The 21,502-nt window shown below is 36.5% G+C and overlaps 1 protein-coding gene across 3 annotated transcripts in view; it reads left to right on the forward strand.

The window, feature by feature from the left end:
- TNS3 (tensin 3) overlaps positions 1 to 21,502 on the forward strand; it is a 169,481-nt gene that overhangs the window by 93,653 nt on the left and 54,326 nt on the right. For all 3 annotated transcript variants that reach the window (XM_081971417.1, XM_081971418.1, XM_081971419.1), the window contains 3 exons: positions 4,166 to 5,428; positions 9,163 to 9,335; positions 12,215 to 12,335. In XM_081971417.1, coding sequence (XP_081827543.1) covers positions 4,166 to 5,428; positions 9,163 to 9,335; positions 12,215 to 12,335 — 1,557 coding nt within the window. The remainder of the gene's footprint in view (positions 1 to 4,165; positions 5,429 to 9,162; positions 9,336 to 12,214; positions 12,336 to 21,502) is intronic.

Raw genomic sequence — 21,502 nt, forward strand, 5'->3', positions numbered from 1 at the left:
ATAGTGTACATATGCACACTCTTATATACATCCCTAATTCTTATAGTTCTTTCTGGAGAACTATATCACATAAATCATTATAACAGCTCTCTCAATGACAAAAAGGACTAGTAAAAAAATGAAAAGAAGGACTCATAACTAAGGCAGAATACCAGCATATAGCCCAAATCTACAAAGATGAAGTCAGGAAAGCTAAGGCTCGAAATGAACTAAGTTATTTGCAACAAATGTCAAAAACAATTTTAAATTTTTTCTTTCAACATATAAAAAAACAAGAAAGAAAAATCAAGGAAACAATCCATTAAGATCGCAAGGAGATGATAGGCAGTAGGGAAGAACAGAACTGCTTAATTCATTCTTTGCATCTGTCTTTACACAAAAGGAAATAAAACAGCCAAATCTACCAAAGCACTATAATAAAAGACACATTAGGACTACAAGTCAAAATAGGCAAGAAAATGGTAAGACAGCACCTATCTAGATGAGTTCAGATCACTGGAAAAGATAGATTACACCCCAGTGTTCTGAAGGACCTATCAAATGTGATCTTAGAACCATGAACCATATCTTTCAGAGCTCCTGGAGCACAGAGGAATTGCTAGATCTCTGGATAACAGTGAATATTTTCCCATCTTCAAAAAAGGGGAAAAATTAATCCAGGAAGCTACACACCAACCAGCCAGACATCAATACCTGAGAAGATCCTGGAAAAGATAATCAAGCAATGGATATGTGAACAACTAGAAACAAGCAAAGTTATTACTGGAAGCCAACATAGGTTTGTCAAAAACAGATCATATAGAAAAATCTTATTGCATTCTTTGACAATGTGACTAAATTAATGGAGCAGCAAAATTGCTGAACATTATATACATAAACTTCAGTAAGGCATTTGACAAAGTAGACCATAATCTACTTCTTGGTAACATAGCATCACCACCAGATGGATTCGTAACTAGCTGACCAACCGCACACAATATATAATCCTCAATGGAACTGCATCTACATGGAGGAAAGTATGCTGTGAGATACTGTAAGGTTCTATGTTAGGCCCAGTATTATTCAACATTTTCATAAATGATTTAGATGAGGAGATAGAAGGGAAAACCATCAAATTTGCAGATGACACCAAGCTGGGGGGAAAAGCCAAAACTTTAGAATATAGGCTCAACATTCAGAAGATCTTGACAGACTCAAGCCCTATCCCACAAAAATACAAATCAATGATGAGAAAAGATTTTATACCTAGGCAAGAAAAGCCAAATGTACAAGTATAGAATAGGGGGTATGTTAACAGCTGTAACTGAAAGGGTTCTAAGTGAAATCAGAGTGGCATGATAGCAATGGATGCAGCATTACATGACCTGAAAGACTAGATTAGAGACAGATTGTCATGGAGGTAACATATCTATTTGGTCACCAAAAGTTGACATTGACCTGATGCAAACCCTAAATTCCAGGAAGATCTTCTCGAATTTTAAATGAGTGCTGCATATAAAATAGAGGAAAGAACTTGGAATAGCCCTCTCAAGGCAATAAGTCATTGTATGCACATGATATCTAAATCACTCTATGAACATATCTGGGAGCATATACTTGGTAGCCATGTTAAACTTGAGAAATATATTTAGTTTTAGAAAATGTTATGACACAAATATGTATTTGCTTCCTTTGGTGTGGTTACTCTTAATAGAAATAGATTTGATTTGTTTGTGACTGATTCCTGAGGATTGGAATAGTGTGTCAAGATATTTGGAGGATAAATATGAAATTAGTCTTTATATGTCCCTGATGTTTGTGAATTTTTAAAGAAGACAATAATTTTGGTTAGAATAATTCATTGTTAGCCTTCGCCCTTCCCCCAAAAATCCACTTGGACCCATAGACAGGCACGAAACCTAAATATGTAACATAAGTAAGAGATATAAGGAAGCATAGCTGCTTACGCCTGTTAACTAGGACTGGAATTGGCTCATATTTATGTGGCTTAAATATATAGGGCTGAAATTCTAAGATTTGCATATTTATATGCAAAGTTATTAGGACATTGTAAGTCATTGTAGGCCATTAGTTCTTTCTCCTGTTAATTATCTTATTTAGGTACAATAGGACTAATTTATATCTTAACTATTCTTTTTGAAATTCAGCACTATCTGGACAAGCCCATAATTTTATCATCAATAATATGGCTCCTTCTGATACATTGAGAATGATGTATATATTCATTGGAGGAGTTATACTTCTCTGTATTGCTTCCAATAAAAATTCCATCATTGTGTCTATTGTCAATTACAGAGGAAATAAGCTAATATTCTTTAACTGTAGTACAATATCACATTGATATTCTTTGAAAGGCTTAGTTTAAGAAGAAATTTGAAATACTGACATGGCGTGATCAAGTCTTATCTTTGTTTACTGTCTGTCATTTCAGAAGTTATACCCATATTGGTAATTCAGAAAAATGAGCAATAGTGCTGGAAAAATAAAAATACCTTACAAATAAATTGTAAGGTGACTTACAATTACAATTAAACCCAAAATTTCTGTTGCTAGGCAAGACGGTTGTTTATTTTGCCCCATTTTACAACCTTTCTTACCAAAGTTGTTAAGTTAGTAAAACAGTTGTAGAGTAATCTGGCTTCCTATTGACTTTGCTTCAGAGGTGGCATTCAGCTGGTTCTCTCCTGTTCAAGTGAATCGGTCGGTAGCTGCGGGGGGCTCTGCCCACCCACCCTGACTTAAGAGTGACCTTATGCATATGTGCACAAGGCAGGGCGCATGCACAGAAGGTGGCACACACACACACACACACACACTCACATTTGCGAATTGGTAGGGAAGGTAATCAGGGACGTGATGGCTCAGTGGCTAAGACGCTGAGCTTGTTGATCAGAAAGGTTGGCAGTTCAGCGGTTCAAATCCCTAGTGCCATGTAACGGAGTGAGCTCCCATTATGTATCCCAGTTTCTGCCAACCTAGCTGTTTGAAAGCATGTAATAATGCAAGTAGAAAAAATAGAGACCACCTTGGTGCGAAGGTAACAGCGTACTGTGCACCTTTGGCATTTAGTCATGCTGGCCACATGACCACAGAGATGTCTTTGGACAGCACTGACTCTTCTGCTTTGAAACAGTGATAAGCACTGCCCCCTAGAGTCGGAAACAATTAGCACATATGTGTGAGGGGAACCTTTACCTTACCTTTAGGGAAGGTAAGTGAATCCCACCGCTGCTTTGCTTATCAGAAGATCACAAAAGGTGATCATATGAACATGGGATATTGCAACCATAATAACTATGAGCAGTTGCCAAGTGTCCAAATTTTAATCACATGACCATAGGGATGCTGCAACACTTGTAAGTATGAAAAATGGTGAGAACTCACTTTTTTCAGTGAGGTAATTTTGAAAAGTCACTAAATGAAAGGATATAAGTTGAGGACTACCCATTCCCTAAATATCATAGAATGGTATTTTCTGCTGTGATTGTTAGGCTGGTGGTGTTGTAAATGCTCCAAAAGTTTCACATTATTTCTTTTTTAAGCTCCTGTTTTATCTAATTTAAATTAGCTTTTGGGTAAAAAATAAATTAACAGAAATGGGAGAAAAAATGGAATCCTGTTACCAAGTATGAAATATCAGATGCACAGGTGAAGGTCCAGTTAAACTGATTTATTGCTAGTCATGTTATGCAGAAAAATCTTGTCAACTAATGGTTAGCATCTGCTTGGGGTTAGATAAGGTCAATGGGAGATTAGCGTTATTTTGCTTGTGGCTACTAGGAATTCTGGGTTAGTCCCTCATTTAACTCCTCCTCCAGGTTCTGCAACTCCATTTCACACAAAAACTTTTGAATCAAATTGGACTTGGTGATTCTCTGATATTATTTACTCTGCCTTACTAACAATTGTATCATTATGGAGTCAATAAATGTTCGGCTTTTTTATTGCATCTGTTTGTTGAACTAGTCAAAGATGGAAATTCTGCTCAAAATGGAAACATTAATGCAAATAAATTATAGCAATTGTAGTATTAAGATTGACAGAATTAACAATCACATGCCCTGTTTCTATTACTATATAAATCTCTCTCCCACCACCCCATTTTTATTATAATATATTTTCTTCATATAGTAATTAAGTTTTGATTCTCATTTTTCCTTTGCAGTGCTGCACTCCCATGGTCCCATTGATGGCAGCCTTTACGCTAAGGTGAGGAAAAAAAGCTCCTCTGATGCCAGCATTCCAAGCAGAATCCAAGGTGTTGCAAGTAATAACTCTGATCATAGTGATCATACCCTATCTGTGAGTAGTGATTCAGGACATTCTACAGCTTCTGTAAGGACAGAAAAAACTGAGGAACATCCTCCAGGAGTAAAACCAATCTTGAGTCTCCGAGAGAAGGAAGAACTCGATCAATTGCTTAGTGGCTTTGGTCTAGACAACTCGATCATTCTGTCCATGGATATGACTGATGCCCAAAGCAAATATAGTGGGACTCATCATATAGTGCCAGCCCAAGTTCATGTTAACGGAGATGTCAAATCCAAGGAAAGAGAGACAGATATTCTAGATGATGAGATGCCCACTTATGATCTTCACAGTGTGGATAGTATTGGAACATTGTCTTCCTCTGAAGGTCAGCAATCTAACCAGCTTGGGAATTTGAACTGCCATAAGAGTTGTCAGAATTCCCTCCTGTCAGATGGCTTTGGAAGTAATATTGAAGAGGAACATCATAACATTCTGGCTGCAGATCTGGGAATTAATGTTGACTCTGTGTATGAAAGGCCCTTTGGAAGGATTGATACAAAAAGTTGTCAACAGCTGACAAAGAATCCTCCAGTTTCCACCCATCCATCCTATAGCGTCAGTAACTATTCAACCCAGACATGGGTGCGCCAACAGCAAATGGCAATTGCTAATCAGTATATCAGTTCTCCAGAGAATGAAATCGGATTTGGTATTCATAACATAGTTGCAAATGTGGGAAACCTGGAAAATCAAGCCAGAGTTCCAAATACATTTCTCCAAAGTTCCAGCAGTAGGAGTGAGGTCCAAAGGAGGCTTGGGAGTATACCATCTTCTAGTAATGTGGTTGAAACATTTGAACCAGAGGTTTATAAATTAAGATTTCTCTCTGAAAAAAGTGAAAATAATAATGAATTGAAACAGAGTACAAGAAGCAGTGCTGGGGTTTTGCCATCTTCACCAACTTTGGATATTGATCAGTCAATTGAACAGCTAAACAGACTAATTTTGGACTTGGACCCAACATTTGAGCCTATTCCTACCCGCATTGGTGTTGTCAACAGAGATTCAGATCAGCCGAATGGCTTTGTCAGTCCTCAAAGAGACGAAGAAAGGCTTGGGAGAGGCTCTAGGTTCCATTTGAAAACTGAGGTCATGACCAAAAACCCATCCCAGCAGGGTGAGTTGTTTTAAATACTATATTAATGTGATGTGATTTCTCTTCTTTTCTACAAAAAGCTCCAATTGATAGTTAATAGTATGACTAGCAGTTAAAATACTATCTGAGCAATGGAATGTGTCTGAATGCCTTCTTTTCATAGACCTGGGGAATGTTTAGAGAAAACTGAACAGTTGTTCATTTTTTTAATTAACTGATTTTTCTCCACCTCTCATGAGAAGAAGTTTAGTCTTACAAGACTGTCTTTGTATGCTTCATTATATTACACATTCTAATTATGGCAAGTTGAATTCTAAGCTTAGAAAAATAAAATTTCCAGAACCTAGTGCACCAATCACAGCTCTTACTTAGCACTCCCATTTTTAAATTCTTCTTATTTTTGTTGCTAGATGCTTCCTAAGACATGGTAGCAAGAAAGGAGGGAAAAGACAAGTTGTCAGTCAAATATCAGCTTTTTAAATTGGAAGAATTAATATCTGCAGTACCATAATTAAACTGTGAAATGTAACTAATCTAAGACTTTTTAAGCTATCCCTCTCAAGCATTTTTTCACAACTACTTTTTGAATGGCCCATGACTTATATTATGCTGTGTTAAGACCTCCTATTCAAATCACATTTTTGGCAGAAGCAATCCACATTTTGCAATCTGGAGGGACACTTTTGATTTTCAAGCTGTTTTTGAGCCCGGGAGGGAGATTTGGCAGCAATACATTGATGTCATACTTCAACTATCAATTAAGCAATATCATCTTATGGATCTCATCTCTGGCTAAGTAGGGCATCTCTTTTGTAGTCCCAGTTCTCAAAAAAGCATCCCCTAGGATATTTTATTGATTCTCCATATATGTTTTCAAGAAGAGACTGGACAGTCATTTACCTGGAATGGTATTGGGTCACCAGCTTGAGCAGGGGACTGGACTAGAAGACTTTCAAGGTCCCTTCCAATCCTGTCAGTCTATGATCTTTTTGCATAACAATAATCCGGTGTAAAGAAACTCTACTGGAAAACTTTTGTTGGTTTAAATGAGCTTTTATACTGAGAATTAGTTGAAACTATGCCCCCATCTCCTCTCTCTCTCTCCCCTCCCTCCCTCCTTCTCATCCATCTTTCCCTCCTATATACACCCATCTATTCATGGAACTTTGAAGTGATGAACAGAAATAAAAACTAAACTATGCAATCCAAAAGTTGCATTATAGATATCAAACTACATCCTCACTAAAACTCATCCCAACCCAGAATTTGTGGGAAGAGTCAAATTTTCGCAACTTTTGGAAAGTCCAACAGGGACGGAACTGTCTACATATTAGGAAGCTATCTCAAAACAGGCTTCGTGATAAAGAATGCACTTCCAGATGCCTACCAGGTGAAACTGCTTCACCAATGAAACCTGCTGGAGCAGATCTATTGGGATGGACTAAACTTACTAGGCATCATTTCTATATTATCCTTTTCTTAAGAAAGACCCTGACAGACAGCTAATAACCAGTCTAGTCCACTAAGTGAGATTTTAAAAATCGATTAAAACTAATTATTTCTCTAATGTCATGTTCTGTTGGCATAATTGTTGGTCAGACAGATGACAATAAAAAATCCATAGGTGAAAAATCCTCCCATTCACATCTTTCAGAAACATTTGAAAAAAATATCATTTTTCCATTCTGCATTTAATTATATAAACTGCATCGTGAATGTGCCTTTTCTTTTGGCTAAACTAAAATTGCTCCAAGATTATTATTTACAAGGAATTACAACCTCTTGATAAATTTAGTTGAATATTATATAGCTTTTCAAACTATGATAACTATAACTATATACAGGTCTACTAAATTCAGGCCAATTTTTTAAAAAAAGACTATTGACAGAATAATAATAACAAAATATTTTTAATTCCTTAATACTTTAGTCCAAACAGTTTGTTTCAACAGCAGCATAATGAGTCAATATTCTTATTCAATCTTACATGATACACAACTCAAAATTATTAATTCTTAAATTATCAGGCAGATTTAATTAGTACCGTATTTAAGTCAGGATTGTTTCCACCATGTATATCACTTTATAAGTGTTTGACTGAATATTTGACATTTTAATCATTTCCTTTGAAAATATTCATTTTGGTTTTTTTATAATAATTGTATTAAATATAATTACAATAAAAACTAATGCAAACTCAAAAATTGAAGAATAAAAGAGTAGAATATTCAGAAAGGGAAAAACAGAAATAAAAAGAAAAATATAGTAAATAAAAATGTATAAAAAAGTTCATTATAAATATCAACAATTTAGTAATTTATCATCTCTTAATATACAAGAATCTATATACAATTCTGTATAGCATCACAATTTCTGTTCTAATATTAGCCTACTAAGAATTAGTATAAATATATTAAGGCTTACAATTTTAACTTTGATCCAATAAACCAACTTTATATTCCTTTCTTTTATTTCTAAATATCCTAATTCTTAATTTCTTTGAATAACATTATTGATTTTCTTACTTTGTTTTTGTTCCTTCTCGTAAAATTCTTCAAAATCTAAATTAAGGCCCTTTTGTAAATCCAATATAGAAGAACTGTCCAAATAATTCCCTTGGTTGGTTGGTTGGTTGATTGGTTATATATCCATTTTAATTATTAAGACATCAGCCAATTTTTATATGTCCAATCTAGTATTTTTCCCCATGTCATTCTTGTAGAAATCTACTTTTAATTCAATCTCTGTCTTGCTAGGTACAACGTACTTCTATTCCATAATATTTTAGACTTAATTTATCTGTAATGGCAGATGCTATTAAAATTAACTAATGAATCCATTGTTCAAAAATATATTTCAATGCTTTTTTGTTTCCTTTTCCCTTACACTTTTCCCTTTCCTACTTTCCCATTATTTTCTTTATTTTTTCTATTTTATAATTTGATAAACCAATTATTTTTAAATAAGCCTACAATATGTCCAATGTTAAAATATTCTGCTTCATTTTGTAATTGAAAATCAAGTTTAAATGTTTTTATCCTTTAAATGTAACACAGTATTTAGTTTGCTCTAATTCCATCTAGTGCCCATTTTAAAAAATCTTATTATTTTTCAAAGCAAAAGCATTTTACATGGGAAAGATTCTTTATAATTAATTCCAAAATCTTTGTAGTTATAATGCAGTATTGCAGGCTAACTCTGCCAACTACCAGATATCCAACGTTACCCTCATATTATCTTGTAGTTGTATTCTTGGTAGAAAACCACACTGATCTTCATGTATGTAGTCTCGTAAAACTTTGTTTAGTTTTTCAGTTAAAATAAATGTTAAAAATTTATAATCATTATGAAAAATTAAAATTAGCTTGTAATTCTTCACAGAAGTTAAGTTCTGCCTTTTTGGATTTTAAAGATATATAGGTATCTTTCCATAAATCCACTACAGATTTCCCCTGTAAAATTGAATTCATTAAGTCCTTCATCAGAAAAAGATTTTGATCTTCAGAAATTGTATAGATTCCACTTGATAAACCATCAGGTCCCAGTGCTTTATTGTCTCTTTTAATTGCTTCTGTTATTCCAAAGATTGTTATTGGGTTGTTCAGGATTTGCATATAGCTTTTTGATAATTTAGGAAGATTTTGAGTTAATATATAATCATCAATACTTTCTAAAGAGATTTCCCACTTCTTGTATAGATTAATATAATAGTTCAAAAATATTTGAATATTTTTATTATCAATTTTTATCTTCAGGTTTTCAAGATGATGGCATATTAAATGGAAAAAACAAGAAGTTAAATCCTGAATCTTATGACAATGAAATCGCAACACAGTCAATATGCAATAAGTATAGATGGACAAAATCTGATGTCCTTGACCATTCTTTAGGACAGGACTTCTTTGCCTCTGCAATAAAAGCCAAAGAGGTAGGAGGAAAATGATTAAAATAAATTGGCGTACTTGTCTCAACTTATTTTTTTAAAATACTAATATTTAAAAAGAAGCAAAAAATATTTCAATTTTTAAAATGTGATTTGTGGATGCTGTTACTCTATAAATGGCAATCAATGATAATCTGTTACCAATTAAGGGAAATATTTATAGTTCAGGGTTGAAATAAAGGGTCATTGGTGGTTTCTGAGCTTGCTTGTTTTCTTGCAGATGTTTCATTAGACAAATTAGGTTCTTGACAGAGGCTTGCCCAATCACCGTTAGTGGGAGTGGTCTTGAAGTTTCTTTGATTGGACTGTTTACTATTAGCTTGTTTAATAGTTTCTTCATTGGAATATTCTTTGCTTGTTGCTTGTTAGTTTGATATTAATCTTGATGTTAATCTATGCACATCTGAATGTTGATTTCTGGTAGAAAGGTGTTTGGTCTTTTTGGTCCAAAACCCTGACAGGGAAGCCATTAGAATATAAAGGAAACCCTACTCGTTACTAGCACTGATGATGTTACCTAGTTTTTGTAATGAAATATCTGCAAGAAAATCACCAAACTCAGAAAGGTCCAAGGAATCCTCAGTAATCTGTTACCCCGATTCTTGACCTGCCAGAATGGGAATGAGGTTGCATATCAAATTAAAAGTAAAGAACAATGAAATTTTAAAATAATGTACAAAGGTGTTTCTTTGCCAAGTGATTTTTTGTGGACTACCACATATTTGTATGCAACTTTGGACACTTTTTAAAAGGCATATAATGTATATTAGTTGTTTTCTTCTGTTAATCAAATGCTTTTTGGTATGTTCTTTGACAGTCACTTAGCTCCTTGCATTACTAATTTATTTTTCAATTATTAAAAAATAAAATGGAAATTTAGATGCTTGCAACAGTGCAATCTTTCTTAAAAGTGTGGCAGCCTCCAAAATTATTTTTATTTCCAAGTGGACTTCTGAGTTTCAAGTGTGCCCTCACAGGCATTCTTGGAATATAAAAATGGCAAATAGCTATTTTTATATTCCAAGAATGCCTGTGAGGGCACACAATTTGTTTGAAAATGTACAAATCAATCCACACTAAAAGAAGAATAAAGATTAATTTGAAAGTGGATTGCTGAGCTGCATAAGGCATTCAACATAGACAATTTATGAAGCATGTTGGTTAAATGAAGCATCTCCTTGCCCAAAGCATTGAAACTGGCACACTCCAAAGAAAGCTTGCACTATTGCTTCAAAGATTTTCCAAGTTTCTTTGCGCACAAATGCATGCACAAATATTTTGCTGATATGTATTGTTGCAAAGACAACTAGGGCAAACTTTGAAATGTACATGCATGTACATGCACATATGCACTCACCTCCCCTTTTGCATCCATTTTAATTCAAGTAATGCTTTATGTTTTTTCAAGTAATGATAAAGTCATGTCAGTTCTTTTTTTCACATGAGGACATTTTAGTAAAATAAAAATGAACAAAGAGCAAACACTTTAAAGGGTTAGCGTTAGGGTTAGGGTTATGATAACTATTCAAAGGATTTTAATAGATTGAATATTGGGCCTGAACAAAATGCTGTTCAATAGTGAGAAATGATATAAAGATAATATAGGTGATACCTAGCTTTGCATTATTACTTCTGAGAAGAATCAGAAGGCTAGCATGAGATAAAAATCTTCCAATATTTGAAGATATCACAAAGAAGACAGTAGTGATATTAATTAATGTCTGAACCTAGGACAAGAATTGGTTGGTGGAATCAGGGGTGGGATTCACTACCAATTTCACTACCGATTCGCTGAGCGCGTGCTTTGCGCAGAGTTAAGAGAAAATTGAACTTCCACATTGAAAACAAGGAAAGGAGCAAGGAAAACAGCTGAGGAGCAGCAATTCAATTTGCTGCCCCTGATCAGCTGGGCTTCAGAAGAAGAAATAAAGGTTTGGATAACGCATGGGCGGGCAAGTGGGCCCACTTTCACAGAAACAGAGAACTGGTTCACTCTCGGCTTGAAGTCAGAGCTACCGGCTCAGGCGAACCGGTAGAATGCCACCTCTGGGTGGAATCTTTAGAAAGCAAGATCAAAGCTTGAAATAATGTGGAATTTCCTGAATATGAGCTCTATTAAATAGTGGAACAGTCTGCCTCCTGAAGTTATGAGTGTTCCATCTCTGAAAGTTTTCAAGTAAACATTGGACAATCATTTGTCTGGGATGGTCTAAGGATTTCCGCACTAAGAAACAGCACGATCTCTAAGATCCCTTCTTTTTGATTCTATTATTGACCTTTACCACATTATACATATGGCATGGTTATACGTATTGATTTCATAAATCTCTTCATTTAAAAAATAATGTGCAGACCTTGATGCTTTCTCAGCTTGGTTGCTTGCTTGCAGATATTTCATTAACTGCATTGGATGATAAAACATCTTCAAGCAAACAACCAAGCTCAGAGAGTACTAAGGTCTATACAAATCAACCTTGAGCTACAGATATTATCTTCTATTCACTTTGAAAAACAGTGCATTGTCTTGGAAATCTTTGATATTGGCAGGTGTTTTGAAACTCAATTTCATTTAGAAGTGGAAAGAGTTAAAAAATGATTCTTTCTAAAGTATTGCCTTATTTTGAAAGGGCAATATTTATACAAATTCTTACAAGATGGAAACCACTCTGTTATTGGTCTTTAGAAAATTATAAAGTTGGCATTTGAACTAATTCTTGTTTGTCTATGTTAATATTAACCAACAGTTTCATAAATCTATTTTTGAATGGCAAAATCGAGTAGAATGAATAGAGCTATCAAGAAGACTTTTAGTATATGGTTATGAGAAATGGTTTTCCATATTGTAATCCTGTTTTACATTTCAGATGAGTGGTGTAAGTTACCTAGAAAATCAAATTGAAGGAGATGGAAGCTTTTTCTTACCCAGCAAGAACGCAACAGTTCTACTAACTCCAGCATTTCCTGTATCACCAGAGACTCCCTATGGTATGTGGACATGACTATTTTGGAATGATGGCTTCCTTATTTCTTTAATGAAAATTTATAACTCACAATAATAAGTTAAGGTGATAGTGAGATAGGTAGTGCCTAAATTTAATTTAAAAAATAAATAATAGAAGGCTTGTTTTATTATTTACATGTATAGCATTGCATACCAGGAACTGAATCCAGCTGATCATGAGAGCTATGATCCATCAGAGAATTGCAGAATTGATTTTGCTAAGAGAGTCAATTGAACTTTTCAATAAATCAATTTGAAGCCTGTATAAGTACATTTGCAAATTTAATTTTTATTATTGGTATCTTCTGAAGGTATTGCAAATTTTACATGGGTAGAGTGAATTCTCATCTTGATTGACTAGGTCTTTCATAAAAAGTTGCTGCAGTTTCTTAAACTGTTTGATTTGCATTGAAATAGTAGGTAAAACAAGGCTAATAAGTTGCAGCCTGCAAGAGGCAAGGCAATGTTGCAAAGTGGGCAGGATTATAACAGAAAGTGCCCCAATGACTCAGCATTTTCTGGGTAAACTATTTTTAAATCTAAACTACAGTTGTGGTGTTTTTTTTTCCCTTGCTTCAAAATGCCTTCAAACAATGCCATCAATTTTCACAAATTTTGTTGGAAGAACTCTGGAATGTACAAAAACAAACTGGATGTGTATGTGTGTGTGGGGAGATATGTAGAGCCATGAGACCCTCAGGTCATATATACTCTAAACTATGTGACACTTTTGCAAGTTTATTGCAGTCCAGTGAAGGTTTTGAAGACTATAAGAATCCTTGTTTAAATCAGAGGTTGTTATTTTGTCATTAACTTGGCTAAAAATATTTTCTGTATATACTTTGCTCTACAATTTGTGCGTGTGCGTGTGCGTGTGCATGTGTGTCTTTTTTGAGTCTCAACATCATACATTAAAATACAAACCAATAAGGAATTTGTGCTGCAATCCATAAATTCTTGTTGTTCAAATATTTTGAATGACTACGTTGGTATTGAGAACTGAAACTCCAAAAAGTTGGAGTAAAGTGCTCCTCCTTATCCCAATCTTTTGGTTGATATTGCCAAGTTGGCCTTCAGTGAAAGGCAATTCAAACTATTCCTTGGTTTAACAGGCAGACAGTAGGAAGAATTTCCAGGAGTACATAATTGGGCATGTTGGTAATCATTTGATTGTTTCTGTTGATATTTTACCTTTTTCCTTATTAACAAAACATGTTTGTCATTGCTGTCCTTTACATGTTCATTCAAGCCAGAAGCTTTATATTTCTCATACCAAGATAAGCTATCGCATAATAAAGAGGAATACACAAAATAATGCAATCAGAATATTTCTCTAAGGCATATTTCACTGACCCTTATATATTTTTAATCAGCACACAATCCTAATTTTAGATTAATTTGTTATTGTTCAGTATGAAAATTTAAACATTAAAAATTTCCACCTATATTGCCACCTTTTGTACAGCTCTTATTTGATATGCTTACTAGATAACCCATGCCCTATTGTGCCATTGTTTTGGGGATAGTTTTTTATCTAAACAGAGAACCTGAATGACCACAGGTGGACAAAAAGGAGTGAGCAGGAGTGACTTCCAACTTCCTTCTGAGTTCCTGCCTGAATTTCTTTGGGGGAAACTGGGAGGAAGTATCAGAAATCTTCCTTCTTGTTTCCCTCCTTCCCTGACTCTCTCCCACCCTTCCTTCCTTCCTTCCTTATTTTCATTTATTTATTTACATATTTATTTATTCAATTTATTTTCCATCCATCTTGTTTTGAAGTGCTTTTGGGTGGCATTAAAAGCATTAAAACCATAATGTAAATATTTCTAAAACAATAAAAATTGAGTTATTATCAAAGGTAAAATTATAGTTAAAAGATGAGATGGGGAGGTGGGATTAAATCTTAATTCATCAACCAACTCCAGCGTGATACTGCACCATTGGGGCCCCAAGCCATCTGACAGAGCCTGATAGTCAAGCCCTTATGGAATGTGAGAGAGTTGGAGCCAATCTCATCTAAGGGGTAAGATGTTCCAAAGGGCAAGAGCCACAACACAAAAGGCCCTTGTCCTGCACGCTGACAGCTGAAATTCCTTGACGGACAGGATCTGTGGCATGCCTCCTCTGCTGGAGCAGATGGGGCGGGCCAGTCCCATTGGGGTATGATGGTTCCTTAAGTAACTTCTATGCCATGCCATGCACAGATTTAATAATAATAACCTTAAATTGCACTCAGAAGCAAAAGAGCAACCAGTCAGTTCACAGAGCATGAACCTCCCCCACTTCCACATTCTGCACCAATTGAAGCTTCCAAATGATCCTCACTTTTCTTGCTTCTTCTTTCTTCCCTGTCTTCAACTCTTTATTTCATCTTCCCATCTTTGTCCATCTCCCTTCATTTTTTTCCTTCCTCTCTCCTTCACTCCCTGAAATTCTTCATTATCTGTCCCCCTCTCCTACTCTCTGTTCTTCCCTCCCTGTCATTCTGTCATTACCTTTCCTCCCTAGAATTTCTTTTGGCGTCCCCATTTACTTTGCTCATAGGACACTTTCAATGAGAAAGTCACTGGGAAACCAGCAGGAAGTTCAGGTTGAAGGCTAGCAGGCAAGCAAATGGTTACTGCCAGGAATGGAGGGAGCAAGGGGGTAGATGAGAATACATGAAAGATGCTGTGCAGGTTGGGAAATGTGTGTTCATGCCCAAGAGATCCTGTATTAGTTGGGGAGCGTTCACAAGAGAGCAACACTGGTCAGGAAGAGTGCATGGGATTATGGGAATGTGCAAAAAGTGCCACATATGGGATTGGAATAGGTGGGGAAATGCATATCAATACATACGTGGTGCCATGTGGCTCAGAAAGGACACATAGGGTGATACGCATGAGGGGTTATACAAGAGGGGCTGTTCCGTTGGATACCAAAGACCCAACCATTTACCAACAGACAGATAAATGATTGTTTGGGGGGGGGCAAAGGGTTGCAAGAATGGCTGGGAAACTTCCATGGAATGTTAAAAATGAAGATCACGTGTTTGCAATAGCAATTGACAGCAGTAGCAGCTGAGCATGAAGTAGTCAGACCTTCCCCAAATTTAATTCCTTTGGGAGTCATGGTTCTCAGATTTCAGACATATTCTGTAAATTAATCCATTTGAGATACTTTGATTCAAACATTGTTTCCTTTTGATGCACTGTAAAAGATTCTAAAAATGAGAGTTTTAGTTATATATAGAATAGATATATAGTTTACATCCTGTTTTATAATGACAATATGAAGCACTCAGGAACCCTGCTATTCTACATGTGTATTCCATCTTTTTAGTGTCATATGACAAATGTTCATTGTTAGAGGGTAGAATTTGCTAACAAGTTGCTGTCCTTTCTCCCCTTCTTCCTGTTCACAAATGTTTGAATGAATTAAAAAAAATGAGTCCCAACTTGGTGAGCTAATACCATATGGAATGCATGCTGCAGAAAATTCCTAATTCATTTCTCAGTCACAAACATACTGGATGGATTTATGCCAGTTTTGTTTTTATGACCAATACAGAAATAATGCTACTGCTTAAGAATGATTTAAATGCTTGAGTCTGTTCTCGGCACTTATTGTACTACATAGTTCTGAATGTGCTACTCAAAGTTCCAACTATCGCAGAATTTCCACAGTCACATGATTGCAGTATGCATGCTTGCTTGCATTTAAGATGGTTGCAGTATCTCACAGTCACAGGGCCACCATTTGCTTGCTGGTTTTCCACAAACAGAGTCAACAGGGGATTTGGCAAGCAAGATAACAATCATTCCACTTAAGTTACTTGCACTTCCTCTGCCCAGCAGCTGTCACCCCTAGTCTAGCCCTGCATATTTCAAGGCTTCATTGGCCACTCATGTGCCCTCTCCCACTCAGCAACCACTATCCCCGGTTCCACCACACGTGGCATTACCTGGCTTGCTTTCAAGTCATCTAACAACCAAAGGAATGCTTGGAGTGCAATTGCTAAGCAATGTGGTCACATGATATTGCACTTTATAGCTGCATCATCCAGTCCCAATTATCATGAACTGAGGATAATTTGTACTTAAATCAGAGATGTACAACTCCTTTTAGGCTAAGAACTATATTTCTTTAAATAAAGGCAGGGCAAAGAACTATTTTTGAGGACCACTTTTGGGTGGTGTTAGGAATAAATTTTTGAATCTTTTCCCTAAGGAATGAATTTTGTTTTGTGGAGGATAGAGAATTTTATTCTTTTTGAGAGGACTATATTTCAACTGAGGCAATTTAAAATATGATTTCTAAAATAACTGAATAATTCAGTTGATATCATCCTACCCAAAAATTGAGATTAGTAGGTAGAATTCCATCAAATATAAGCTAAATAAATAAATATCACAGACCTAACAAAATCCTATGCAGATTTATTGAGAGATAAATAAGTAGAGGGGAGGGGGCATAAAAGTTCAGCAATTAAAGATACGGAACTTGTCACTTTGAAAGCTGACAGCACAAGTTTGAGATCTGAGCACTGTACAATGTGGGAAGGTCGCATTACTTTCCCCAGCTCCTGCAAATCTAGCAGTTCTAAAGAATGTAAATGCAAGCAGATAAATAGGTATCATTTTGGTGGGAAGATAACAGTGTTCCATGTGCTTCGGCCTATAGTCATACTGGCTACATGACTATGGAATTGCTGACTCCCTCGACTAAGAAATGGAGATGAACACCATTCCTTAGAGTTGGAAATGACCAGATAGGAGAAACCTTTTTCTTTAAACAAGTAGATAATCTGAAAAACACTTTTGTCTGAACCTCCATTAAAAATTTAGCTTATGGAACTATTGTAGATTCCACTTCTATTTATGTATGACTATTGAGAAGCTAACTCTCTAGAGCATGGAATTTAGAGAAATTATTATTTTAGCTATGAGGGTAGCTTCTTTTATAATGCAACTCCACATTTGAGTTCTTTGTGTAGTCCATCTGATCTTAGTAGAATCACTTACTGGAAAGCTAAAATTGTTTTACTTGACTATGCTTTCATCTCCCATGTACTTTATTATTCAGATGTTTTGATGTTCCTGTTCTCAAAGGGCTGAAATAGGGTGAATAAACAAATGTTAATGAAGAAGTGATCAACTAAAAAACAATTCGTAGGATCAGATTGTTCAACCAATCTTAGATGAGATAAAATAGTTCTTTGTTTTAGGGGTAGCCAGAGAGAGATTGGATCATAGAGAGCAAATATGTCATCAGAATAGACTTCTGTATATGTAAGTTCTTGTCTGGTTGGGATTTGCATTAATTTAATCATTAACTGATTCTCATGGGCCCTAGTTTTTTTTTTGTTGTTGCATATGTTGTCTGATTTCGTAGGCAGTTTACAGTAACAGGTATTATAATTTGAGTATTTTTTAATGTTAATTTTAAAGTTTTATCCATTTTTAAATGTCATTCTTATTGTTCTTATGTATTTTGTATTACTCATAGCTCTTTTAGGAACTTTACTTCTTCAGTATCTTCCTGACTAAATTATTGGAAGTGATGCCAGTAGTGACACTGGAGCACCTCAAGTATTAGAGGATATTGGTATCCAAACTGAGATTTCTTTAACTGCTACATATTTTTAGAAAGTAAAGACTTTGGCAATTAAATACCATAAGAATAATATTTAAAATCATCAAAAATCTGAAAAAAGATTATTGCACTGGATAATGTTTATAATATCATATTCGCATATTACATGCATATGGACAGTGCAGATGTCTGCTGTCAACAAGGTAGAATATAGAATAATAGAGTTGGAAGGAACCTTGGAATTCAAGCAGGAGACTCTATATCATTTCATATCAATGGTTGTTCAGTTTCTTTTTGAAAACCTTCAGTGATGGAGCACCCACAACTTCTAAAGGCAAGCTACTCCATTGGTTGATTGCTCTACTGTTAGAAATGTTCTCTTTAGTTCTAGGTTGCTTCTCTCCTTGGCTAGTTTTCATCCATTGTTTGTTGTTTTGCCTTTTGGTTTTGGGAAATAGTTTGACCCCCTTGTCTTTTTAGGAGTCCCTTCAAATATTGGAACACTGGTATCATGTCTCCTTTTCCTAAGACTAGACATACCCAATTCCTGTAATTGTATGTTTTAACCACCAGCTCCATAATCATTCTTGTTGCTCTTCTCTGTACTCGTTGCAGAGTATCAACATCTTTTTTATATTGGGGTGACCAGATGGATGCAGATTTCCAAGTGTGATCTTACTAAGGCTTTGTAAAGCGGTACTAGAACAGTACTGGAAGATATTTTGTAATATTTAATGTATATGCTATGAACAATTTAGGCATAAAAGAACTAATTTCATTTTGTGAAGCAGTTAGTCTTGACAAATATTGGCTATCATACATCAGATGATGTCAGTGAGTGATTTCAGAAATACAGTACAGTGGAAACTAATAATTGGAACTATGACAGTAACTATTTCACTGGAGGATTTTGTGTGGTTCTGAAAGAACTAGTGTGCTGTGTTTAAGCTCGCTCCAAAATGTATAAAGACACAGTTGTCTTGAGCCTCAACCAGCAGATTGAGATCTGAACCATTTTATATGTTAAACATTCTGTACCAAGTGAGTTGCCAGAGATTCTAATTATCTCATACAACTATGCTCTGACATTCCCTACCCATTATCATTGAGTTTAGAGGCAACTTTTAGAGGTCAGATACTATATTTCCTATGACAAAATAAAGATTCATTAAACCAAAACTGGGGACAAAGACAGATCTATTCATATTAGCTTTAAAACTAGAAACCAATGAGATTCTTTATGCTTATATAGATATTTTTTTAAAAACACACATTTTCTTGGCTACAGATTCATATAACTATGATACTGAAAGGTTATTTAGTCTCTCAGGTCAGCTTTTTCTACCTATGAAAGAACAGAACTTTGTATTTTAGTATTTATTACTGAACTTATTGAAGTATTACCAGAGTGCAAAAGGACACAGTCAGGCATCATTTGCACCATCTACTGCTATATTTTCACACAAACCATAAAACAACTTATTTTCTTCTCCTGGCCTATTTCACTTTCAAACAGCAAAAGAGCATTCCAATAGCAATATGGTGCTATTATCTCCATTCCTTGACCTCACATGGGATTGGGGAACTCTAATTATCCACATTAGTACAGTAAGTACAGGCACAGGACCACAAAGCACTCAATACACTAGTTGTATTCCTGGTGGGTCCATAGAAAACATACTGTAGAAATTGTTTTGGAAATGATGAAGACATTAGTAATAATTTCCAGGACATTCAGTTCCAAAAGGGCCACAACTAGTGTATCAGATTATAATCTCTTAGCCAATTCTAATGAATATTTTAAGGTCTTGGAGAATTTTATAATTTTAAGTTTCAACTATCCTATTTCTATTTCTATATGTGTATACAAAATATGCTTTGTACACTTGGTCTAAGTGGGACCCCCAGATGAGCCGGCGACCCATGAGAAGCTCGGAGGGGCTTCTCCCAGTAGTGGCACTTGGCGTGATGTGTTGGATTAACAAATAGTGATCAACCCGTGTTTGCCAATCCCCCGGGCGCATCCTAGCGAGGGCCTCTTTTGCAGATCGCCTCATTCTCTCTGCTTGACCATTGGAAGCTGGATGGAATGGAGCGACCAAGGCATGCCTGATTCCCTGACTTGCTAAGTAGGTCTCGAATTGAATGGCCATGAATTGGGGCCCGTTGTCAGAGACCAAGACGTCGGGCAGGCCGTGCGTGGAGAAAAGTCTCTGTAGCACCTTGATGACCGCTTCTGCCATGGTGGAGGTCATCAGGACTACCTCTAACCACTTCGAGTAAGTGTCCACAACTACAAGGAAAGTTTGGCCATGAACTGGGCCAGCAAAGTCAATGTGCACCCTAGCTTGAGGATGCTCCCACTCCTTAGCGGGCGCCTCTGGGGGAGCTGGTCTGGACTCCTGGCACGGTGTGCATGTAGCCACCCATTCTTCTATCTCCCTGTCCATGTTAGGCCACCAAACGTAACTCCTAGCCAAAGACTTCATCCTTACAATGCCAGGATGCCCCACATGTAAAGCCTCCAATACTGCCCTGCACAGTTTGTTTGGAATAACTACTCAGTCCCCCCACAGTAGACAGCCATTAATTACCGACAACTCATCGCATTTTGCAACATACAATTTACAATCAGCCCCAACAGGCCCCTTGGGCCACCCCCTCAACACCCAGTTCAAAATTTATTTGATGGTGGAATCCTTTGCAGAATGATGGGCAACGTCATTGGACGAGACAGGTCCAGTGTCCAAGCAGTCAATGAGCAGGACTGGTGTCTTAGAAGTGGGGTCAGCCAGAAGTTCTGGTAGGGGACAGCAGCTCAATGCATCTGCGTGCCCCAATGTGGAGCCAGGGTGGTGGATTAGTTTGTAGGAATAGGCAGCCAGGAAAACAGTCCACCTGGTCATGCGAGGAGATAATGACACTGGGGTAGGTCGGTCCCCAGCCAATAGTCCCAACAACGGCTTGTGGTAGGTCACAAGTTCGAAATCCTGACCGTAAAGGTACTCATGGAACCTTTTGACTCCCACCACTGCAGCTAGAGCCTCGCGGTCTATCTGGCTGTAGTTTCTTTCCCCAGAAGACAAGGTTCGCAAGTAAAAAGCAATAGGGGCTTCTGTGCCATTGGGCATGCAGTGGCTGAGGACAGCACCAACGCCGAATGGAGATGCGTCGCAGGTTTAACACCAATGGCAGGGCCTGGCTGTACTGGACTAGAAGGGAATCAGCTGTCAGTAGTCACTTGACCGTGGCAAATGCAGCAGCCTCGGGTCTGCCCCAGGACCACTTGGCATTCTTGGCCAGGAGACCCAGCGGTGAAGCGGTTCAGCAATGGTGGCTTTCTGTTTGAGAAAGGCGCTGTAGAAATTAAGGAGCCCGAGGAATGCCTGCAGCTTGGTTTGAGTGCAGGATGTGGGGGCTTCCTGGATTGCTTTTATTTTTTGTGATGTCGGGTGAATTCCAGAGCCATTGAACATGTACCCCAGGAACTCAACCCTTGGTACATTAATTTTGCATTTTTCTTTTTTAAGCTGAAGGCCCTTTTCTCTAATTCTGGCCAAAACCATTCAAACTCATT

This window comes from Natrix helvetica, assembly GCF_964273705.1.
Source record: "Natrix helvetica genome assembly, chromosome: Z".
NCBI classification, from domain to species: domain Eukaryota; kingdom Metazoa; phylum Chordata; class Lepidosauria; order Squamata; family Natricidae; genus Natrix; species Natrix helvetica.